The sequence below is a fragment of the Leptinotarsa decemlineata genome, unplaced genomic scaffold (assembly GCF_025532065.1).
Source record: "Leptinotarsa decemlineata unplaced genomic scaffold, Ldec_3_MD MMD2_tig00000232_RagTag_RagTag, whole genome shotgun sequence".
NCBI lineage: Eukaryota > Metazoa > Arthropoda > Insecta > Coleoptera > Chrysomelidae > Leptinotarsa > Leptinotarsa decemlineata.
Genome location: NW_027412546.1, coordinates 767,384 through 793,209, shown reverse-complemented (window position 1 = coordinate 793,209; position 25,826 = coordinate 767,384). Strand labels below are relative to the sequence as shown.

General features: G+C 36.7%; 1 protein-coding gene across 3 annotated transcripts; it reads right to left on the bottom strand.

Annotated features, from left to right (window-relative positions):
* On the bottom strand, nucleotides 1-25,826 carry LOC111504023 (probable multidrug resistance-associated protein lethal(2)03659). 3 transcript variants are annotated; one of them, XM_023158491.2, is made up of 14 exons: nucleotides 25,547-25,826; nucleotides 24,928-25,056; nucleotides 19,192-19,425; nucleotides 17,155-17,585; nucleotides 15,803-15,959; nucleotides 13,379-13,857; nucleotides 12,479-13,277; nucleotides 10,468-10,870; nucleotides 7,614-7,764; nucleotides 7,326-7,556; nucleotides 1,830-2,378; nucleotides 653-884; nucleotides 231-399; nucleotides 1-174 (listed from the first exon to the last, which is right to left on the bottom strand). In XM_023158491.2, the coding sequence occupies exons 2-14, from the start codon at nucleotides 25,011-25,013 to the stop codon at nucleotides 151-153; spliced, it is 3,945 nt and encodes a 1,314-aa protein (XP_023014259.2). In that variant the 5' UTR covers nucleotides 25,014-25,056; nucleotides 25,547-25,826; the 3' UTR covers nucleotides 1-150. The 3 variants fall into 3 exon arrangements, with proteins under 3 accessions (XP_023014259.2, XP_023014262.2, XP_023014260.2); XM_023158494.2 differs by lacking the exon at nucleotides 25,547-25,826 and adding an exon at nucleotides 25,385-25,404; XM_023158492.2 differs by lacking the exon at nucleotides 25,547-25,826 and adding an exon at nucleotides 25,231-25,378.

Genomic DNA, 25,826 nt, shown 5'->3' with positions numbered 1-25,826 from the left:
TCTAATAAAATAACGTGTAATATGTACAAATTCTAACATAAAAACATATTATGAAATTTCAATTCAATACCTATAACAGTAACAACACTTAAAAACTAGTACACATATCACAATGAAATATCAGCTTTCCATTCGAATTGGAATATTCATTCATTTGTGAGTTGACTTGAAATTCTGAAAAAGTAAATGCTGTTGTAATCAAATACATAACTATTTTCAAACGATATTACCTTTTCTGCGATTTCAATAAGATGATCAGCCATTGCTTTTCCCGTCTCTTTTACCAAACCGTAAAATATTCCTTCGGGATTTTTAAGCAGCAAATGAGGATGATCGAATTCCACAGCGGAGCCTCCGTCAATCACCAGTACTTTATCAGAATCCATAACTGTATGCAACCTGAAACATACAAGGCGTTCCTCAATGATAGATTATTCAAAGGTTTCAATGTACTTGAAAAATTAATGATAAAAACCGTAGCAAAAATGTTCATAACGGAACAAAAAGTTCCGGATATCGTACTTTCTCCAAATTTGAATTTTTCGCCTCTTTTTCATTCAAGCATGTTTTGTAAATCATCGAAGTTCACTTTTATTGTTGTTTTTATTGCTTGGTTATTAATTATATCTGTCGAACTTGTTGAAACACATACCTGTGAGCTACAGTCAGAACAGTACAGTCTGCGAATTTTTTCTTGATTGTAGACTGTATCAACGAATCCGTTTTAGGATCAACGTTGGCCGTGGCTTCATCCAACACGAGAATCTTGTTGTTTCTCAGGTTGGCTCTTGCTAAACAAACTAACTGTCTTTGGCCTACACTCAGATTTGATCCTCCTTCGCCGATTTTGCTTTCCAGGCCCAACTGCATATCAGAAACCATACCTATAATAATGATAGTGAAATATTTGAATGTTTTTTTATTGTTGGTTGAATACCTTTATGTTCACACAAGTCAAGTATTGTATAGTATACAGTATAGTATACAGTATAGTATACAGTATAGTATATACTGTTAGGTTAGCATCTTCAGGATAAGCAAACTGATACTGAATCTAAAGACAAGGGTTAGCTGTTTATATACCTAAAGTTTTTTGGCCCGATGTGGACTTTGTTTGTTGAATTATGATTATCCTAATTGATTTTTCGGTAATTAACTAGTGGAACCACTACCTGCAAATTAATTTGTCCGCTTTTTAATCTATTGTTGACAAATTAATTTCCAGGTAGTGGTTCCACTAATTAATTACCGAAAAATCAATTAGGATAATCATCATTTAACAAACAAAGTCCACATCGGACCAAAAAACTTTAGGTATATAAACAGCTAACCCTTGTATTTAGATTCAGTATCAATTTGCTTTTCCTGAAGATGCTAACCTTGTTAGCGAAACGTGCGGCGAGTGCAAAAATATCAGTTTGGTGTTAGGGTAATTGATCTCTAGAAAAAGTTTTCAAAAATCGGTTTGCAAAACCACTCACTACCTCACTTAACCCCACGAACACACGGCACTGATAAATACATATTGTGAAACGGACAAAAAATTTGTATTCAGCCAGTCCAGCTAGCCGAGCCTTCTCAACTACATTTGATAGCCCGTTTACTAACTATTTGGGCGACTAAGGGTCAGAGGCAAGAAATGTTTATGACTGTACTCTTATTTTGATTGCCGTTCCAATTGGGAATGGATAGACTATACTCCTACTGCTTCAACATTTTGATCAAGGAATCCCTATACTGTATTCAACAACATCAACCAAAATGTTTCGGTATTCAAAGAATGACAAATATAATTGATAATGAATCCGTAAATTCGAATTCAACCCTACCTTTCAGTTCAACTTCTTCAAGAACGCTCCAAAGCTGAAAGTCCGTGTACTCATTCAGCGGATCCAAATTCGAGCGGACGGTTCCAGTAAAGAGCACCGGTTCTTGCGGAATTATAGCTATTTTCGATCGTAGACACTTCAGAGGTATATCGCTGGTACAGATCCCATCGATGAGCACCTTTCCTTCTATTTCCACCAGCTGGAACAGAGCCGAGATCAGAGAAGATTTTCCGGCTCCCGTTCTCCCGACTATCCCGACATTTTCTCGGGGTTTGATTTTGAAAGAGAGGTTGTTCAGGACATAAGGCTCGTTAGTGGCGTATCTGAGATACACCGACTGGAAATCTAGATTTCCATGTTCGGGCCAAGTTATCGGGGGATTTTTTTTCTCTTCGGTCGACTCCTGTTTTAATTCCGTGTATTCCACCACTCTTTCTACTGACGTCATTGAGTTGTCCAGTTCGCTCCACTGACGCATTCCCCATTGGAACATTCCTGTCAAGCTCATGGCCTGAGTGATTGCGAGGCCCACATTTCCACCGTACGTTTCTGAAAAGAAATATTGACACTTCTGCAGAGATATACACAGCGCAAGTTGAAAATTCTTGAAATTGAAAGGAGGATATTTTAAGGAAAGATTATTTTTTGAGAAAGAAAGGTTTTTGGATTTCTGCTTCCGAACTTGATTGCTTTTTTCCTCCGTTTCGAAATTTTCCACTTTTTTATATGAAGATGGAGAAGCAGAAAGCCAAAAACTTTGCTTTTCTCGAAGATTATGAATGATATAGTGAGTTCCGTCAGAAAATCATTATACAACGTGTTAATGTGTCAAAATCGTATATCAAACTGGAAATCACTTGGACAAGTTGATTGTTCTTTTGAAGGAAAACTTTTCAACCAAAGACCCTATCTCAAAGTTATGCACCATATTCTCTCTTCTTCCCAGCAAACTCTAGAGTTTCTGGAGCCATTGAAAGATATCTACTCTGACAATCCTTCTACGCAAATCACCAAGAGAATTGGACTATATAATGAAAACCTTGGATATATTCTTCAAAAATTCTAATAATGATGAATCATGAAATCTGGCAGATAACTTTATTGTTCCTCGCCTTCCAATTCATCTCACTGAACTAGCCTAACTAGGGAAGCCACTGTTATAACAAAACGCGAATTGGAAATTAATTCTGAACCTAAATAATTTTCAATTGAAAATTGAAAAATAGCAGAAAACAGAATAGTGGAATTGCATAACAAATACTTAGTACAAATAACTGTATACAGCGTGACTTACGGTCGATGGTAGGTTAGACGTTTCTGGAAAACAAAAAGCATGATTTTTCCGAAAATTTCACCTCTCACATTTCCTTACCTGTTCTATCGATCTAAAATATTTTCAGCATTGCGGCGTTGCCACTTCCATCAAAAAGTCCTAGCAACTTTATTTTTTGAAATGGAACACCCCGTATATTAATACATTTTTGGAGTCGCTCTGGTATTTTAATACTTTCTTGTTAATAATATCCTATACCAATCTCTATCTGTTTTCGAGATAAAAAATAAAATGTGCTAAATATGGTCCAAAACATAGCCTTAATTGAAATTAAGTACATCAGTACTCTCAATTCATGAAAAGTTGATATTTTGATGATAATTTGGACCAACTCGAAATATTTAAATAACACCAAGAAATCGACTCCATATCATACAGGGCGTGCTAAAATTACTATTATTTCCATTGTGCATAAAAGTAGTCAAAAGTTCATTTTTTCAAATGAAAGCCCCTGTATATTACTAGGTAAATTGAAAGATGGTGAAAAATGCTTCAAGATGATATATCATGTCCCTATACCTAAATCGTCAAATTTTCTCAATAAAGTCGCTTCTTCTAGAAACATTTTTTTTGTAGAATTTGGATTTAGGTAGCAGTGGAATTATCAAGCTTATAGTAGTTCGGTTACTTAAGTAATTTACAAAGAATTATCGACGGTGATTCGAATCATCTTCCAAAATGAATGCAAATATCGATTATTCAAACGAAGTTCTTATGAAATTATTTATTATACACATGAACAAAGTGATCAAATCATTGTCAGAACGTGTAAAAAATTCAACCAAATGTATCCTGAATTAACACCAATGAACGAGAGGAACTTTGTAAGGTTACAAAATAATTTCCTTAACTATGGCTCAAAGTTTCCAGGGAACAACTGTACCAAAAATCAGTCATTTCTAGGTAGAAAGTAAGATTTTGTGGGCTAAAACATGTGAAAGTACAGACAATAACAGAATAGGATGATTCAAAATAACAAAATTGTAAACAAAATATCACATTTTCACAATAAATGCTGAAAATGTTGTCCATTACATTCTAAACACTTCAAAATGTTTTTGTACGCGACTTGTGGTTGCTTTTTCAATTTCCTGGGGATCCAGATCTTCAATACTCCGCACTATTCGCCGTCGCAATTCTTCTTTGGTAGGCACTGGAGTACTGTATACCCTTTCTTTTAAAACTTCCCATTAAAAAAAGTCAAGTGGCGTGAGATTGGGTGATCTCGGTGGCCAATCCCACGGCCCTGTACGCCTAAACCAACGATCGTCGAAGAGTTCGTCAAGTTTCCTGGAAACTTCCTGGGTGGAATGAGCTGGCGCTCCGTCCAGTTGAAACCACGAATTCCTATATTCCTCTAAAGTCAAATTTTCAATAAAATCGGTTACAGTCGTCCTTAATATTTGGAGATATCTCTCTGCATTCAGTGTGTCTTCATAAATAAAAAAGGTGATTTTATTGTTCTTCAGAATACAGAAAACATGCAGGTCAAATTTTTCTTGAAAACCCATTTCTTTTGTAACATGAGGATTAGAATCAGCCCAAAAATGTTTATTCCTTGTATTGAAAATACCATCCCTCGTAAATTTTGATTCGTCGCTCAAAATTATTTTTGACAAAAATTCCCGATCTTCCTGTGTATGAATCAAAAGGGATTCACAAAAATGCATTCTACGTTCGAAGTCTTCTGCTTTTAGAGCTTGAACTTTGGTAAATTTATACGGATGCATTCCGTGACTTTTCAAAATTCGTTGTACTGAAGTATGTGATACACCTAAATCTTTCTCTGTACTGCGAATGGAAGCTTCTGGATATGCATAAAAATATGCCAAAACGTTAACAGTATTGTCCTCATTTGAAGTAACAGGTTTTGGTAATGTTGAAGGCGCTTTTAACATGGAGCCATAGTTAAGGAAATTATTTTGTAATCTTACAAACTTCCTCTCGTTCATTGGTGTTAATTCAGGATACATTTCGTTGAATTTTCTACAAGTTCTGGCAATGATTTGATCACACTGTCCGTGTATAATAAATAATTTCATAAGAACTTCGTTTGAATAATCGATATATATATATATGCATTCATTTTGGAAGATGATTCGAAACACCGTCGATAACTCTTTGTAAATTACTTATAAAAGTAACCGAATTATCAAGCTATGAGCTTGATAATTCCACTGCTACCTAAATCCAAATTCTAAAATAAATAATGTTTCTAGAAGAAGGGACTTTATTGAGAAAACTTGATGATTTAGGTATAGGGACATGAAATATCATCTTGAAGCATTTTTCACCATCTTTCAATTTACCGAGTAATATACAGGAGGTTTCATTTGAAAAAATGAACTTTTGACTACTTTTATGCACAATGGAAATAATAGTAATTATAGCACGCCCTGTATGATATGTAGTGGATTTCTTGGTGTTATTTGAATATTTCGAGTATGTCCAAACTATCATCAAAATATCAACTTTTCATGAATTGAGAGTACTGATGTACTTAATTTCAAATAAGGCTATGTTTTGGACCATATTTAGCACAATTAATTTTTTATCTCGAAAACAGATAGAGATAGGTATAGGACATTAATGACAAAAAAGTATTAAAATACCAGAGCGACTCCAAAAATGTATTAATATATGGGGTGTTCCATTTAAAAAAATAAAGTTGCTAGGACTTTTTGATGGAAGTGGCAACGCAGCAATGCTGAAAATATTTTAGATTGATAGAACAGGTAAGGAAATGTGAGAGGTGAAATTTTCAGAAAAATCATGCTTTGTGTTTTCCAGAAACGTCTAACCTACCATCGACCGTGAGTCACGCTGTATAGTCCTTGTGATTCTTATATAATCAGAAATGATTATTGAATAACGAAATTAGTTAGCTCCCTAACTTTATTATTAAAGGGAGCTATTGGAAGGTAGGTTGCAGCATATCGTTTACTTGAACTATAACCCTTCTATTGCCCAAACGAAACATTTTTCTTTTTTTCAGCGTTTTCTCATTTCCTTTTATTTTTGTTTATTGTTATACTAGAAAGAATTTAATGACGAAAAAAATAAATTGATGGATGTAGCCCTTACTACGTGGTAGGAAATACGTGGTAAAAATAATTAGATGGGAAAATTGTAAAAAAATTGAGAAACGATGTGGTTAACTCATTGAAAATAAAGAAAGTTCAGTATTATCATAACAAAATAGACAGATACAAGAATAATTCTCATTTGATGTGGAAAACCTTAAAAACCCTTGTTAATAGTAATGATCATACATGGCCTGACATGGCCGAAACTTTTAACCTATATTTTGTAAACAGCATCCAACATATAGTCCAAGGTATTGAGAATTCCGAACCATGGTTCAATTTGGATAGTAATTTATATTTGCCCTTCAGCACCTTCAGATTGATTATCGTAAGAGATTTGAATGATATAATTGGGTCATTAGATGATAAATGTAGTATCCATGAAATCTTGAATTCAGAAATGTTAAAGCAAGCATTTGACACAGCTGGTCATGCAATCCTCAATTTAATCAATACATCGCTCCAGAATAGTCAATTGCCCGAATTATGAAAAATAAGTACCATTAAACCCATACCTAAAGTTACAATCACTATAGAAGCAAGTGAATTTAGACCTATTAATACCTTACCGCCAATAGAGAAAGTTTTAGAAATAGCAGTATATAATCAATTATTAGAGTTTATTGACAAAAATCAAATCATGTTTAGCAATCAATCTGGTTTTCGAAAAAAACATTCTTGTGAAACAGCACTAAAGTTATCATTAACTAAATTTACTAATAAAACAGATGAAGGTAAATATGTTGTAGTGTCTTTTTAGATTTCAAAAGGGCCTTTGAAACGATTGATAGAAGTATTTTGCTTCAGAAGCTGAGAAGATTTGAGATTGAGGGTATGGTTTATGAATGGATAAGTAATTACTTATCAAATAACAAACAGAGAGTACGTGTGAACGATTATACTTGTACAATAAACAAAGAGTTTATTGTATAAGTTTGAAAATGTCCGTATAGGACGAAACTGCAGCAACGTTAGTTACAAATATAAGTGGTAAAAAAACATAGAAAGTTTCATTTCTCTTTTCTTCATGAGCTCAAAGGGGGTGAGTACCGTCTCCATTACCGTAATTGTACATACCGTTTCCCATGAAAAAGAAACTGAGAGTGACCAGCGAGATGTATCCGACACACAACAGATCCAACCAGAATCCGAAAGTTCCGTTGCAGCACAGGAACATGTAATACGCCGTGCTGTGAAGATCCTGGTGACGATCAAACTCCTTCCGGAGGATCTGCTGGGCTCCGAAAGCTCGTATTGTTGGTAATCCTTGAAGAGAAGCGTGAATGTGGGAGAACACGGGACTGCGAGCTAAAAAAAATTGTTATTTCCAAACTGAAGTTTAACGTATGCTTTCAATAAACTCACTTGTCGCTTCCATTCTCTTGACATTTCTACTAGAAGAAACGTAAATGACTTTGAATAGATAAAAAATGAGTACCATAACTAAAGTGGGGACCAATATCCATGGGTTAACAGTTGCTATGACTATGTTTACTGCGATGACATTCAAGGCGATCTGCGAAAAGTCGAGACATATTCAGTTATCGACAAAAATGCTGTGCAATAATACACTCGTTTGATTTAAATAATTTCTTCACTGGTTTGGAACCCATTGAGCAAAGGTGGTCATGTGGAAGGCCTACAAACGACTTCTTGAGTTTTACCTCTAACGAAAACTTTAGTATACACGGACTGTGTGATCAAATCATTGCCAGAACTTGTAGAAAATTCAACCAAATGAACGAGAGGAAGTTTGTAAGATTACAAAATAATTTCCTTAACTGTGGCTCCATGTTAAAAGCGCCTTCAACATTACCAAAACCTGTTACTTCAAATGAGGACAATACTGTTAACGTTTTGGCATATTTTATGCATATCCAGAAGCTTCCATTCGCAGTGCAGAAAAATATTTAGGTGTATCACATGCTTCAGTACAACGAATTTTGAAAAATCACGGAATGCATCCGTATAAATTTAGCAAAGTTCAAGCTCTAAAAGCAGAAGACTTCGAACGTAGAATGCATTTTTGTGAATCCCTTTTGATTCATACACAGGAAGATCGGGAATTTTTGTCAAAAAGAATTTGGAGCGACGAATCAAAATTTACGAGGCATGGTATTTTCAATAGAAGGAATAAACATTTTTGAGCTGATCATAATCCTCATGTTACAAAAGAAACGGGTTTTCAAGAAAAGTTTGACCTGAATGTTTTCTGTATTCTGAAGAACAATAAAATTAGCATTTTTATTTATGAAGACACACTGAATGTATAGAGATATCTCCAAATATTAAGGACGACTGTAACCGATTTTCTTGAAAATTCGCCTTTAGAGGAATATAGAAATTCGTGGTTTCAACTGGACGGAGCGCCAGCTCATTCCACCCAGGAAGTTTCCAGGAAACTTGACGAACTCTTCGACGATCGTTGGTTTAGGCGTTTAGGGCCGTGGGATTGGCCACCGAGATCACCCGATCTCACGCCACTTGACTTTTTTTATGGGGTGTTTTAAAAGAAAGGGTATACAGTACTCCAGTGCCTACCAAAGAAGAATTGCGACGGCGAATAGTGTGGAGTATTGAAGATCTGGATCCCCAGGAAATTGAAAAAGCAACCACAAGTCGCGTACAAAAAAATATTTAAAAGTGTTTAGAATGTAATGGACAACATTTTCAGCATTTATTGTGAAAATGTGATATGTTATTGTCTGATATGTTATTGTCTGTACTTTCACATGTTTTAGCCCACAAAATCTTACTTTTCACCTAAAAATGACTGATTTTTGGTACAGTTGTTTCCTGGAAACTTTGAGCCATAGTTAAGGAAATTATTTTGTAACCTCACAAACTTCCTCTCGTTCATTGGTGTTAATTCAGGATACATTTGGTTGAATTTTTTACACGTACTGACGATGATTTGATCACTTTGTTCATGTGTATAATAAATAATTTCATAAGAACTTCGTTTGAATAATCGATATTTGCATTCATTTTGGAAGATGATTCGAAACACCGTCGATAACTCTTTGTAAATTACTTATAAAAGTAACCGAACTGCTATAAGCTTGATAATTCCACTGCTACCTAAATCCAAATTCTAAAAAAAAATAATGTTTCTAGAAGAAGCGACTTTATTGAGAAAACTTGACGATTTAGGTATAGGGACATGATATACCATATTGAAGCATTTTTCACCATCTTTCAATTTACCGAGTAATATACAGGGGTTTTTTTTGAAAAAATGAACTTTTGACTACTTTTATGCACAATGGAAATAATAGTAATTTTAGCACGCCCTGTATGATATGGGGTCGATTTCTTGGTGTTATTTAAATATTTCGAGTTTGTCCAAACTATCATCAAAATATCAACTTTTCATGAATTGAGAGTACTGATGTACTTAATTTCAATTAAGGCTATGTTTTGGACCATATTTAGCACAATTTATTTTTTATCTCGAAAACAGATAGAGATAGGTATAGGACATTATTAACAAAAAAGTATTAAAATACCAGAACGATTCCAAAAAGGTATTAATATACGTGGTGTTCCGTTTGAAAAAATAAAGTTGTTAGCACTTTTTGATGGAAGTGGCAACGCCGCAATGCTGAAAATATTTTAGATCGATAGAACAGGTAAGGAAATGTGAGAGGTGAAATTTTCAGAGAAATCATGCTTTGCGTTTTCCAGAAACGTCTAACCTACCATCGACCGTGAGTCACGCTGTATATAATGATCACCTGTTCTCGAGCTTATAAACAAACACGCTTCTTGAAAAATCGAAGGTTGATGATTATTCAAAAAAGTTCCATGATCGATTTCGTTACAGAGCCGTTGAATAGGAGATACTTGTCATATCATTAAAATAAATGTTATCATCTTCTGATGTTGCTAATTTGGTCAGCGACACATTTAGAGACAGTGTTTACATTAGATTCAAATGATAATATTCTATTTTTTAGAGACACACAGCTTTTCAGCAAACTTACGACTATCCCGAATTTTTTTGTGTTCAAATTTAAATTGAAATTGGATGAATAAATCAGGATTAGAGGATGAGAGATTTATTACCTGATTATATCAATTGAATTTCGAGAACATGTATCAATTTTTTCGATTCTGTTCTGTGGGTGATTGTTTTTCATCAGCTACGATATATCAATATTTGGACATACCCTAAACATGATTTCGAAGAGCTGCATTTATCAAAATGTGCAATTACCTGCATTGTATCTATGAGACACAGTGGCAGTACCTCATCGATGCATCCCATATCCTTGGAAAACCTGTTCAAAATCCTTCCTGAAGGATTGGTATTGAAAAAAAACATAGTTGCGTTGCACACCTTAGCAAACATGTTGTTGTGCAATCTGATAGAGGCTTTCATGCACATTCTGAAAAAAGAAATCGATCTACAAATCGTGAGGACAATGACCAGAGAAATGATCGCAGAGTAGATGTAAATACAGTTGTAAGTAGTGTAGAAGCCCTCAACGGCTTTGCTATCCAATGGATTGTTGTGAATTATATCGAGCTGTCCTTCCATCACCACATCGTCCAGATACGACTCAAAAAAGGTGTTATTCTTGTATTCCTTTTGAAAGACGTTCTGTTCCAAGTTGACCCTGGAAGAGTTTATCATCATGAACTGGATGCAGCTGCTCTAATCACTATAATAGAAACAAACAAGAAATAAAAATCTGCTTCGAACTTGAATTTACTCAAGAACTAGAACAGAATGCGTTTTGGAAGATGATCGATGTTGGATGGTTAATGATCGCAAGTCTCAGCCTATTCCGTCTAACTTTAATTGGGTGCAAGAACTGATCCTGGCAGTATTTCACAGTATTGGAAAATGTGTGACCAAAATTCAAAAATATTCCCTGAAACTTTCAATATGCTTCTTTGAACAAATGTTGATAGTCCCAAGAAAGCGTGAAATGAATCCGTCCGTTTTTCAGGAGTGACAACCGAGCGTCTATTGAGATATGTTTGTCTTTCAATACTGTGGATGAAACAAGGGCCCAAAACATGAAGCAAGGTCTCATCAGTGGTGCTCTGGAAACTCTGGAAACCTGATTCGGTCCGCAGCGGGGCAGGCACAAAGTGAATGCTCTGCTGTTTCATCATTTTTCAAACAGAGGCGACATACATGGTCGCCACTGTTTGATTTAAAGCTTCGGAGGGTGAATGAACTTGGAGTGAGCCAATCCTGGAATATTTTACCAGAAGTCCTTAAGTCTTCATGGCATCCAGATGTTCATTGTTTGTTTGGCCAATGACAGGTTCTGGTCCGATGAAGCTGCTTACAGCACCCCCCTTTGCACGGAAGTCAGCAGGCCAGTATGGCCAGGAAGCTAGACCAGAGATAATTTGTTGAGAATTGGCAATTTGCTACCAATTCAGACGCTGCCCAGTAGGAGCCAAGAACTTACAACGCCAAGAAAATGTTTATTAACTTGTGTATGACTTTGGATTCTCTACCAGTCGTCCAAATATGGGAATGTTGCTGCGGTCAATGAATATCTGACAATCTCAATCTCTACAGTAGACATTGTGATTCAGAAGAAAGCTCTCATGTACGAATCTGCTGCTGCACATTCAAGCCTGGATGGCTAAATATTACCTGAAAAGACCAAGAGAGGTATTTTGTAGCGCGTCTCTCTGGAATGCATCTTAGAAGACTTCCCAAGCACATTTGTTCCGCTTGTCAACCTGACGAAGATAGTCATCGACCAGCTTGTCTAAATCAAGGAAAATGTACTATGGTCTGCCAACCTTGGTGAAGGTTATTCTTCACAATGAATGAATGACCCTATTAACAAAGTGCATGCTCTGCTGCGTGCCTGATCAGATTTCCAGCATTTGGCACTCTGGTTAGCTGACCTGGAGAATCGTTCACCAAATGAAGTTATCGGCTTCGTTGAAAAGGTGGATCTATTTGGTCGAGCTAGAACAGGCGTGAGCCACCTACCTCTATTCTAGCTCTAGCACCAGATTCAATTTCCGACCAGGTGTTTTCGAGAAGCATGTTCTTGGCTTACTATCGACATCCTCGCTTCATAGCTTGCGTCAATTTGAAAATTGACAAAATATGATTTTTGTGAACTTTCTTAGAAACGAATGATGGCTGTCCGTGTCTTTGAGTAAACAAGTCGGAGGCAACGAGTCCCTATCTGCCGTTTTTTTGTTTCTACTACAGCAATTATGGAGCTCTGATTTCGCAGTTTTACCAGTATTTAACGAAATAATCCGATCCACTTGACACAATCTGGGTGAGGACGATTAGGAGGAAAACGAAGATGAATGAACAGTAACCACCTCCAGCCTTGAAGTAGGCCGCATACACTCTACACGAGAAGTCTCCGGTGTTCCTGAACTCCTTGAGTTCAATCGGCTCGTCTTGCTCCTTTAGACACGTCTCCTCCGAGGCCTGCTCATCGATGGTATCATCAATTTCTTCGTCGTCGATGTGGTGCTTGAACAGCTTGGCAAACTCCATCGAGGATTTCCGAATTTCCTCGTAGGTGCCGAACGTAGCGAACGTCCCGTTCTCCATAACATAGATCTTGCTGACGTTCTTCAGGTATTGCAGCTGGTGCGTCACGAGGATGGTGCATTTAGACTTGAGGTAGCCGCAGATGCAATCTTCGAACAGTTGCTTTCCCACTTTAGTGTCGACCGCTGAAAGTGGATCATCCAGTATGTAAATATCGGCAGACTTATACACGGCCCTGGCCAAGTTAACTCTAGCCCTTTGGCCCCCGCTCAGGGTGATCCCTCGGTCTCCCACTATGCTTCTGTCGCCGTAGGGTAGGATAGAGAAATCTCTCTCCAAGGCGCAGACTTTAATCACCTTCTCGTATTTTCTCAGGTCCCACTCCTCGCCGAAGAGAATGTTCTGCTTGATCGAACCTGCGAAGAGCCAAGGTTCTTGGGAAGCGTAGGATATTTTGCCAACAACATCTTTCTTGCCTTTGGTTAGTGGTAGCTCTTTCATAATGGTGTGAAGTAGGGAGGACTTGCCAGAACCTGAGGAAATGAGGAAGAGTTTTGTGTTGACTATGTGAAAGTGTCTTTAAATATAATGATGATAACAATTTAATTCCCAAGAAATATACAATGCAGCATACCTACTGCGCCAACAACCGCCACCAATTGCTTCGGCCCCACGTTGAAATTTATATCCTTTATGGTGTTATCATCGTTGCTCGACCACTTGGCACAAACGTCTTGTAGATAAACTCCCACCGTTTTCTTGCTGGATCCATGGATCAGCGGCGTAGAGGTGTAGATTTTCTTGGCGGACTTGGAGGATATCTTGAAGTCCTTCGGGTGGACTTCTTCGAAAAGAAGAAACTGTTCGATCCTGTTCAACGTTACCAGAGCTTCTGCCATCTGGCTGACTCCTTGCGGAAAATCTGTGCTTATAGAAGACTTGAGGATGTTGTAGAATGAGGAGATGACGTATACGAATTTGGCGTTTACTCTGTGGCCGGTGAAGGTGTAGGACACGATGCACAAGAATACTGATAGTCTGGTGATGATTTTGTTGAAGGACATGTGGAAGGCTTTTATGTAGGCTGCCAGTTGCATCTGGTCAATTTCTGCCCTAAAAGGGTGGAAGAAAAATGTTTATTCAGAATTCAAACTAATTAACAAGACAAAACGACTAACAGAAGTAACTTCCATGTGCCACAACTATTCATAAAATGCTTTCAATGAAATACATGTTTCTATTCAAGAGACAATCTCTCTCTACCTTTAAAACAAGTTGAAAGTGTCATATGTTAAAGTAATGTGTATCTATGTAAGTACTGACTTTATGCTATTGCATTTTTTTCAACTCTCGTTTCAACTGTGAATGACTCAAGTTGAATGTGCTTTGGGTTTTCTCTGTTATGTGTTGTATTTTATTTATTCTGATGAACCGTAGGTAACTAGCTTCTTTTGTGCTAAATAAAAGATCAATATAATCAACACAGTTTAAGAGCTCATGACATTATCAATGAATCACCAGAAATACAGAAAGGCAATGAAATTTGAATTCATGTCTTTTTGGAGAGTCGAAGATTCTGTAATATTTTGTAATATGATTTCAATATTAAGTTTTACAAAAAGGATTTGAAGCATTATATCTTCTATTAATTATCTGCGAGCGCTTTCGACAGTTGGTAGTACTGTCATCTTCTAGGCACTCCTCAAACTGAACTTGTCATCCTGTCGTCTGCCTCTTTATACGGTCAGAGCGTCTCAACTCAGGTATTTCCGGTACTTTAGGTAAATTTGCCTGTATTTGTACTGCATCAGGTACTCTTCTTTGTGTTACATCTTCTCTAGGAATGTGTATGGTTTTGTTTAATATATTGAATGTTAGATCTTGTTGTGTTTTGATTTGTACTTGTTCCTCGATGAGTGATTTATGACTGTTAAATTTATGGATGTTCAAGTTTTCCCAAATGTCCATTCGGTTTCCCTTGTTGACTTGTTTTATGAGTTTTGAGTTCTCTGGTGGGGGAAATTATGTTTGTTTTGTATGGCGTGTGTTGCGAGATTTGATTCATATACTATTGGATTTATGTATGCCTTTTTGTGCTCATTGTACCTTTGGATTAGTTTTTTCTTGGTTTGGCCGATATAGAATTTGTTGCAGTCCGAGCATTGTATACTGTATATCCTGTTTTGGTCTTTGTCTTCTTCTTTTTCATAGTTGTTTATTTCTTGTGTTATCTTCGTGTTCGGCTTGTATGTGATGTTGATGTTCGGTGGTTTGAAGATGTTTGTTAGTTTTTTGGTTTGTTGTCTTACGTACGTAAATGCTGTCCATCATTGTGTTGTTTTGTCTGTTGGGGTGGCTTGATCCTTGTTCTGTAATTTTTGTTAGATTCTGATTTCTAGTTTATCTATTGTCTTGGGTGTATCCGTTTTCGTTCGCTATTTGGTATATGATTTTCCGTTCTTTGTTTCGGGCTTCATTGCTGAGTAGTATCCTTAACATTCTATATATGCATGCGTTATAGGCAGCTATTTTGTGTGATGGTGGATGGTTTGAACTTGCGGGTATGGTGGAGCTTGTTTGTGTAGGTTTCCTGTATATTGTCATTTGAAATTGTGTTTTGTTGTGGTTATATCCTATGGTTATGTCCAGGTAGTTAAGTTTTGAGTTGTGTTCTTCCTCAATGCTGAAACATAGTTTTTGATTTATTTCGTTAATTTCTTTTTTTTATTTGTTCTATTCTTATTTCATTGTTTTGTGATATGTACAGTCCATCGTCAACATATCTGAACCTTTCTCCTTTTTTCATCATGTGTTATTATTATTGTTAAGATTTTCTCATCTATGGTTTGTAGGTATATTTCGGATATAATGGTAGATAGTGGGGATCCCATCGCTAATCCATCTGTTTGTTTATAAATTTTCCCTTCAGATTCGAAATAATTTTGATTAAGTATTGTCTTTAGACTGTGTTCCATTTGGTTAATGTGGGTTTTGTCTATGTTTTGGTGTTTTAGTTTCTCAGATAATTTGTAATATGAATATGTTTCAGTCAACTTACTTCCTAACTTCTTCTACTAATTTGGAAAATGGCCTTTCCCATGTGTACATCTTGATAACTTGGATGCCACTAATGATCTCGCTCATCAACCTCACTCGTTCGTCTGTTTTTATAGCGGTTTTTTGTCGAAATATCGTTGTTAATTTTCCTAATAGCACTGAAACAAATAACATTCAAAATTAATGCGTCATTTTGAATTTTGTTTACTTCTCAATCAAGCCAAGTACCTCTAAGTACCTCCAGGGGTGCTATACAAAGGCTAATGTAATCAACCATTGTTACACCGGAAGGTGTTTTTGATCCATCTGTGAACCAACAACTATCTGCTCTCAATATTCCCTTCTCCCGGAGGATCCAGTCCTCCTGGAGTGCACAAGTCTATATGCAGTCCATCTAGCCTCTCTCTTCAGACAAGCTTGTATCTGTAAGCCAGAGAGCTCCGCTTGGGCTGTTTTCTGTAAAGCCTTTCGCCACCAAGCAACTGCACCGTAAGTGATCATTGGTCTGACAATCACCACATAAATCCAATGGATTTATTTGGGACCTAAACCCCAAGTTTCACCACAAATCCTTCGACATGTCCATAGAGACAGTCTGGCTTTGTGTTGAGGGAAATTGGCGTTAGATCGTCCAATTGTCTCCTCTTGGTGAAGAGGATTAAAACAGTTTTACTACGGTTGACAGACATCTGCTCCCTCAGGCCATCTGCATAAGCTTGCAGATCAACTTTTCTTCCGTCAAGGGCATCAAGCAGATTATCCATCAGGAGCGACCACAGAAGGGGAGATAGTACCCCACCTTGAGGGCAGCCTCTGGTGATTCTGAACCTGATGGCCTCGCCTTGTAGAGTCGTAGTTACAGTTATGGTTGATTCTATACCCTTCCTAGCCAGAGACAATCCTATAGATTTAGGTAGTGCATTGTCAAATGCTCTTTCAATATCAAGAAATACAGCAACCGCAATCTCCTTGTTGTCAAGGGATTGAGAAATTTTCTCAACGAGGTTGTTTAATACTAAATCTGTCGATTTGCCGGTTTGATAAGCATACTGGTGGTTATTCAGGGGGGATGCATATAATGCTACCCTCCTGATATATCCGTCCAGTATCCTCTCAATTCCTTTCAGCAGGAAGGATGTAAGGCTGATTAGTCGTACCGATTTAGGGTGTGGGTTTCTCCGACCCACTTTAGGTATATATACCAACCTTGTTGCCAAGCAACTGGGCGGTATGTAGTTCCAAGCCAGACTAGCTCTACACAATTTTATGAGAATAGGTAACATTATTTCCAGTCCGTTTTGAAGTAGAGCTGGAAATATACCATCCTCTCCGAGAGGTTTGAAGTAAACTTACTTTGCAAAGGAATTAAAACAAGAAACACCGAAAACCCCGTCAGTCCGTTGAGCCCAGTTTCGTGGAAGAGCATGAACATTATCACCAGCGCCTCAATCGGGGCAGCCCACAGGAAATGGAAGTTTTTGAACCAAGTGTCGAACCGATTGACATCGTTCGACAAAAGATTGATCATCTGCCCGATGGTGGTTTTCCCAAGAGCTTTCTTGCTCAGCTTCAGCGTTTTCCTGTAAATGAGGGAACAGCAGGCGATCCTCATCTTCATTCCCAGATGCTGGATGTCCAGGTAGAATGTGTGGCAGATCAAGACGTACATGAGGGAGGTGAAGACGATCATCGACGCGTACAAATAGGCTTCGTTTGGGGATACGGTCTTTTGGTTTGGCTCGTAGAAAGTCATGAGTTTTCCTACAAATATCGGTTGGGATAATCTGAAAACAAGAATGTGAAGTCATACTTGATTAGCAGAATTTGGAAAATCAATAATACGAATCTATTGGAAACACTTTAGCGTCAGGGTCACTATTTTAATATGTTTTTCAATATGTTTTCGATATGTTTTTATATGCCTCTAGACGAATCATTACTTTACCTAACAAGGTTAGGTAAGGATGGAAACCAGCAGCTTCAAGGTATGGCTGGAAGCGGAGCTTCATACATGAGAACAATACTCCAAAGAAGGTCTGATCTAGGCTTTATAAAGCAACAAAGGTTGCTGTGGTGTGTACAGTTTTTCGGTTCTGAACAGTGTTCCAAGATTTTGAGAAGCAGCCTTTGCAATTCCAGTGACATGATTGTGCCAAGATATATTGATGTCCATTTCAATACCCAACAAACTTTGGAGAAAACCGATGCCTGGGTTTTTGTGGCATTGAATTGAACCTGGTTACCTGGAACCTGGAACCTGGATCCAAATGTAATGAAGAGATAAGTGTGCTGTCGTCAGCAAAGCAATATACTGGATTCTTGGTTCTCTCTAGTAAGTCGTTGATATACAATAAAAAGAGGGTTGGAGGCAATATGGATCCTTGGAGAACACCAGCGCTGATGATGTTATTCCAAATATGGGTAACATACAACAGATATTGGATTAAAATTGAACGAATGCAGTGTAACAATTTCAATGGCATATAGGCTTGTTTTATTGAATTTTCAACAGCTGTATTGACAAAAGTCGAGATAGTATTACCAAGCTCTAAGTGGAAATTATTTTCTGCAAATTTACGATTCTTCTGCGATCCAAAATGCATCATCAATGTTTTATTGGGGGTAACTTTCAAATCATGTTCACTTGATAGACAATTGATCAAATCTAGATCAGCGTCGAAGAGATTTTGTGCCACATTAATGTCATCAGCATGAGCCTGTATTTTACAATACTTGAAAAACGAGAAAACATCACTAGAATGAATGATGAACTATAAAGGTCCAAAAATGGAACCCTTCCGCATGAATCAGCCTGAAATTGACACCTGCGACTTGGGAAACCCCACAAGAAAAAGTCCAACGGGATCAAATCGCACGATCTCGGTGGCCAGTTCACCCCACCTCTACGTGGAATGAACATGGTCTCAAATGGCTCGTGCAGAGTATCCAATGTGGTATGAGCTGTGTGGCATATAGCGTCGTCCTGGTGGAATCACATGTTGTTCGTGCCCATATCATTCAATTCAAGCCTAAACAAGTTGGTAATCATCGACCATCGCCGTTGACAGTGGCCAACGTCGTTCCCAAAGAAGTATGGACTAATGACTCCGCCACACAGTCATGTTCTGATGATGCTAACTAGTACATCTTTGATATTGTCATGACGTTTCAGCAAAGTCCCCACTTGCAATATTCACGTGTCTGCTTGGTAGCTGAACTTGAACTGAAGATATTTTTGTCGATGTTTGTCTTTTTATACGTTGCCGTAGGCTGTAGTTGTATTTGTTTCCAAGGAGGAACCAAACACAACAGATATCTCTTGTTAGATAGAAACAAAAAACGATACACTTATATTTCATTTATTGTGGCTGCTTTTGGCAAAATACTCACTTCAGAACAAATTCCAGAATAAACGTCCAGAAACCGTGCCACAATATCCGTCTTCGGAACATTTTCCATAACGCTCGTGCTAAAGAAGGATTCGACTTGTTCAGTTTCTCCTCCTTCCATATTTCTTCTAGTTGGTCGCCTAAAATGTGGGATTCGTGCTCCTCGAAGGGTTGGTAAAGATCGTCTTCATCCAGGTCTTTATTCCATCCCTTGTATAATATTCTCAAACCCCAACTGAAAATTCCATCAGGTGAATTCCAAGAGAAAACTCAAGTTTGTATTTTCTGCTTAGGAGTACTATATAGGATGGTCAAACAAAAACAAAGCAGAGTAGTTTGGAACTACGTTAACATAAAAACGCAAACAGGAAATTGTCAATATGTATAATAATAATATCATTAATGATGATTATATTATTAATATAATACTATCGAAAAATTGAATACAAAAATGTCTCAAACACGAAGAAGTTTTGAAGCTTTTTCCTATACATTTATTCAATGGGAATAGGGTTAGAGTGTTCGATTTCCGATTGTTTATGAAAATCCATTCACTCGATTAGGAGATACGGAATTGTGGAACGCCAACAATTCGAATAAGAAGTGAAATTGAGTGGCCTTTTCGGTCACCTGATTTATGGCTACACAATACTCACTCATTCATCTCTGTTTTTCAGTACTGGTAAAGCCTAGGATGCTAAAGTTTGGTATATTAAGTGCTTCTTAGGTCTTAGAATAAAAATTTATTGAAACTGAACAACAAACAGAATCGTTTCCAGTTACATGATGCACAGTTTTTTAAAAGTTCCTCACACATAGTATTCATTGAGTTCCATTGATACAGTTAAAATCGATATATACAGGGTGAACCATTTTTAATGGAAACACCCCTTAAATTTGAAGTTGTGAATCGATTTTATAAATTTTTTTTAATGTCAAGTACTAAAAGGTCTGTCTACCTTGGGACAAAATTTGAATTCTTTATTGAAGTTTCAGGCCATACTACGATATTCAGAGTGCCTCTAAATAGGCGTGACCAAAATTTCATGAAAAAATATTTATTATTAACAAAGTTATGACAACTCAAAAATTCGAAAACTCACACAGCTAACAGTCACAATATATAATTTTTTTATGATTTCAACAATAAAGTGCCGCCAGATAAAAAAAAAAACAAATAGCGTAAATATTTTTAATGAAAATAACAGTTAATAAAAATTGACAAATATTTATAATCATTGATTTATCGATAGTTCATCAACTATATATGGCGCGTTTTCGACCGGAGGCACCGGTTTACCTGAAGTGATGCTGTGACCGCGCTCTATCTCGAAAACGGTTCACCGTATAAAAAATTTTTTCAAACAAAATTTGTAGAGAATTGTGTATTCTACAATATTGATAATAAATACAAATAGCAAAAAACCCATAGGAAATGAGATATTTCCAAAGAAAGCGCAAAAAAACGATTTTTGTGACCTTTGACCTTGAAATTTAATAGTTGCTTACACCCTACCATATGTAGGTTTTGAGACAACTTTTAGGGTGTCAATATACAAGTATTTACAGACTTACAGCTGGGTATCTCGAATTCCGAGATTCTTACCTAATTTAAGCTTAAATGACTGGATTAGAATTTGTTTTCCACAACTTGATTTTAACAATTTGTAAATCAACTGATAAAACGGAATGGCAATCTCTGTAAATGAAAAAAAGTGGGACCAAAAAGTATGAAATTTGAAAAATATACTTGTTGTTATTGTCTGGTTTCCTCAAATGTGAAGGTGAAATTATTTCTATAAATATGAATGTCTAATGTTGTGCAACTTTAAAAACATCATTTGTATTCAAATTTGTCTCGTTGTTTTTTTTCAATGGCACTATTAACCAGCCCCTGCTTTCTGCATAATATTATTGATTTGAAGTATTGAAAGTGAAGACGTTAAAATCTCCCTTTACGAAGAGATATCGATGACAGACGAGGCTCCCAAAGGCGGTCAGTTGCTGAACCAAGCTTCGACATCGACCGCCGAAAGAGATTCGTTCTCTATCATTCACTGCAGCTCTCACTGCGAATTAACCAGATAAAACTAATGCACAGAAAGCTTGGCTTTACTGGTCATGCCGTGGGTAAATTTTTTGATAGTTGCGTTGATAGTTGCGTTGTCAAGAGACATTTGGGAAATTACTGATAACTTTATTGATATAAATTGGAGAGTTCGTTTCGAATGTTATTATTGCTACAATTTTTTTTTCTGCTCATCAAAACACATGTAATATATTTTTGTTGTAGATATGTTTCAGATAATCATAGAAGGTTTTTTTATTCGAAGTTCATTGTAGAAAACGCTCAGAGCAATGGAAAAAATATGAATAGGTACCTAAAAATGAAAAAAAAACTCTCAAAAACTCTACGGTACATAGGGAGACGTGAAAGTTGCTATTGTGTTTTTATTCAACTCAGTCAACCAATTTCCAGGGCCGTAATTTAAAAGGGAATAATTTACACAATTATAATCGAATATTACCGAAAAATCCCGAAATATAAAATTTAATTTAATTTCTCAGTATGAAGTGAACGTCTACGATCCAAAAACTACAACGAAAAATACTGGTCCGTATTTAAAAATTCAAAGATGGGGGTAGCCCAAGTCAGATGACACCCTGTATAAAAGATTCATGGATATATTCTGAGAGCCCACATCAAGTGCCAATAGCAGAATGTGGACAGATTTTCAATATGTCAGCGAATAAAGAAGATGTAGGCAAAAAAATAATTTGGGATTTTTTGGTTTTTTCTGTATATCTCCAGAACCAAAAGAGATATATTCGATTTCTTCACATTATTGAATAGGTCGCTTTAGGGAAAAAAAGTTGACGGGTGATTATTAAACGAATGTAACTTACAACAAAATTTATTAAATGGTAAAAAATACTGAGTGCGCATATAAGCAAAACTAAAAAAAAATATGTCTCTTTTTTGGCACCCCGAAAAAAAATCATAATACAAAAAAAATTGGAATCAGTACAAAGTATGGCCTCCACGCTGGTTTATTACGGCCCTATATCTATCGTGCATCGACAAAATGAGATTGTCAATGTCTTGTTGAAGTACATTTGCCCATTCAGCGATTAAAAGCTCTCTCAATTGAAACGTTGTGTGAATGTTCCCCATATGCGGAGTAATTCTTCGTTGAAGCATGTCCCACACATGCTCGATGGGATTCAGGTCCGGTGATTGTGCTGGCCATGGCAATACATCAACTCCTTCGTTGGTGAGCCATTCAGTCACTAGACGCGCGACATGTGGACGAGCATTATCGTGCATTAGGTGGAAGTTTTCACCAACAGCACCAGCAAACGGACGGACGATAGGTAGAAGAATGGTGTCGAGGTACTGTCGAGCTGTGAGGGAGCGATTTGGAAAAACGAGATCGGTTCTGCCGATGATCATGATTCCGCCCCATAGCATTACTGTACCACCTCTGTATGTGTGGACTTCCTGGACGTGTCTCAAACGTTCATTATTTCCAGGTCGTCTCTACAGTCTTACTCGACGAGAATCTGGATGAAATCCAAATCTGGATTTGTCTGTAAATAAAACTGTGGCCCAATCATTTGCATCCCAGTTTTCATGTTCTTGACACCACTCTAATCTTCTACCGCGATTGCCTCTAGACAAAGGTGGACATCTAAGTGGCCTTCTGTTGTGGAGATCTGCTTCATGCAGTCGATTTCTGACAGTATCACGACCAATGGTTACCTGGTGCGTCTGCTGCAACACGTTAACCAACTCAGGTGCTGTGATTGTCGGTTGTCTTCTTGCGGTTAAGACCAAAAATCGGTCTTGAACTGCAGTTGTAGCGCGTCCTCGCCCTGGATGTTGTTCGGCTGGACTGCCAGTTTCACGGAAACGCCGCCACAATCGACTGATAACACTTTGGGAGACCCCCAAATGAAGAGCTACATCATTTTGTCGCATGCCACCTTGAAGAAGCCCTACAGCTCTATTCATCTCAGCCAATGGTAAGTGATGGCGTTCCATGTTAAAGCACAATATTTACAGTTTAATTGCTGAGCAAGAACTGCATAGAATGTACAAACTCGACACTTTCAGATTATTCATTTTAGCCGAAAACCTACAGTTTGTAAAAAACTTGATGAAAGATTAGTTACCGTTTTTGCAGGCTTTGTTCAACCCATAGAAATCTACAGGGTGGTCGAGTGTACCAATTCAATCGAAATTAAACGACCTCATGCATTTATTTTTATGATATTTAGTATGTTATAAAAATATCCCTAGACTTTTCCGATGTGTGTAGATCTCAGTGTATTGTTCATTTTGTAAGAAGTTCTAACACCATACCTATTTCCAATTCGTCTTATCTTCTCAGAAAGATCTGGAATGTGAGGTGTGAAAGGTGTTGGTGGATATTGAGTCGGTAATTTTCGAGTTGGAGGTTGTTGAATTTGTGATGCTGTTTGTAGGGTCTTTTGGTTTTCAATTGATTCATTTTCTATTCTATCGTAGAATTTATAAACGATTATTGATAAGCGTTCTCTTTCAAAACATATTTTATTAATGGTACCACTTTATCAACATTTTCAGTTGAGTTGCATGGTGATTTGATGTGTAGTGGAGATATATGTGTTTTCTTTCGATTAACATCTATATCAAATTGATCTGACGTCGTCTCTACCGATACATCAAGGAAAGGGAGTTCATCATCTTCTCAATCTCTCTTGTGAACTTTATTGTCGGTTCCTTTTCGTTGATATTATTTAAAAAACATTCAGATCATCATATCTTCACCAAACTTTGAGACCGTTCCAGCAAGTCTCAACAAAAGATTATTCAAAATGTCCCATGTACATATGTTACTTAAGATGGTAGATAAAGGGGAACCCATAGCCATGCCAAATTCTTGTTGATAGAAAATCAGATCTATATTGAAAATAGGTTTAGTCTATACACAATTTTGAAAGTAAGGCTACAGAACTAATATCGCTCGATGTTTTGAAGATGAGTCATTTTTCAACCTGGAACTCACAATTTGAAGAGTTTTATCAAAAGAAAAGACTTGTGAGTTTATTATTTATGAATTGGGTTGTTTTTTTTCAGAAAACTGTTATAATTTTTTGATATTGGTTTGAAAATTTCTAAAAGGCATACTACTAACTTTTAACAGGGAGATCCAATTGAACTTACAATTGGTCTTGAGGGAACATTAGGTTCATGTATTTTTGGTAAACGATAAAAATGAAGAAGTTTACTAATATGGGAAATTGATTGAGTGCATTCTGTTTTGGTTGGCATGTTTTTTTATGAAAAAAACTTTGAATTTAGGCAGTAACTTATCATGGTGAACAGAAAGTTCGTAATAGATATTTATTCGAATAAATTAAATAGTATTTTCTGTATTTTCAGAATGAACGTTGGTGTTTCTGATTCGTTTATCATTGCATCAAAATCCTCAAAATATGAATATAATGCCAATGCAACACAGTTACTTTCTACTAATCTGTGTAATGTGGAATAAAAAAAAATCTCTGGGTGGAAATGTTAAAAACACGCGAGACCAACAATGAATTTGTGGTTCAGCCTATTGGCACCACTGATGATATTTCGAGGAATCGAAACGCTGTCAGGGGTTCAATCATGAAAGCTTTGTTTTTGGAATACGGTTTCATCTCGATGTATTGAAACTCAAAAACCTTCAAATAATTTTGAACTTACCCAAAAAAAATATTATTCACGTGACTTGATTCTAATTGTGGATGCACTTTTTTATTCTTGAAGTCGCTGGAGTTACTATCATCCATATTTCGATGGGAGACAGAGGTAGAATGAATTTTTACGTGTAGCCTGTAAAAAATAATCATTTTTCCAAAAACCTTTGTTGAAACTCAGTGAGGTGTGAAAAATGTTTGTATGAGAAATTAAAATTAATGAGCCAATGTAGCTCTCCTGTTATTTTATGAAAGTCGATAAGTCTGTTGTCAAATAATGAAACACAAAACAATAACAATACTTTTTTACCTGGGGCGACTTTTGATTCGATTTATTTTTTCAAAAAAATCTAGCAAAAACTCGAAGCAGCGCTGCTGAATGCAAGACAACTCTTGTCAAGAAATTTTAGTATTACTTCATCACATGAATTTGATATAAAGAAATAACAGTAAATTTTTCGTACTCTTCATTTTTCAGAGTTTGAAAACTCTCCTTGTTCGCTTCAAAACATTCCAACAATGGCGAATGGTATAAGCAAACTACCGAGTTACTGTTTTTGCTGGTCCAACTTCCACTTTTTATAAACGACCAAAAAAATAACCATGCGTGATAAGAAGATACTTACAGATAGAAATATAAATATAAAACAAATATATTTATACTGAATCTAAGACACACGAGAGTAACTGGAAGAATAATCGATTGTTAGGCATCACGTATCAACCGTGGAAGACTTGATTGCTAACTGACCAGAACTGATTTAAAATATCAGTAATATTGGTAAACTTCGAAAAGAGCAATTCGAGTGTCTCAAGATTTTGCGTGTTGAAATCATTTGTCGAATAGTTATTGCAATAGTTGAATGGGTTATTGTGGAAACGAGGTAAAAACACTCGAAAATTTTC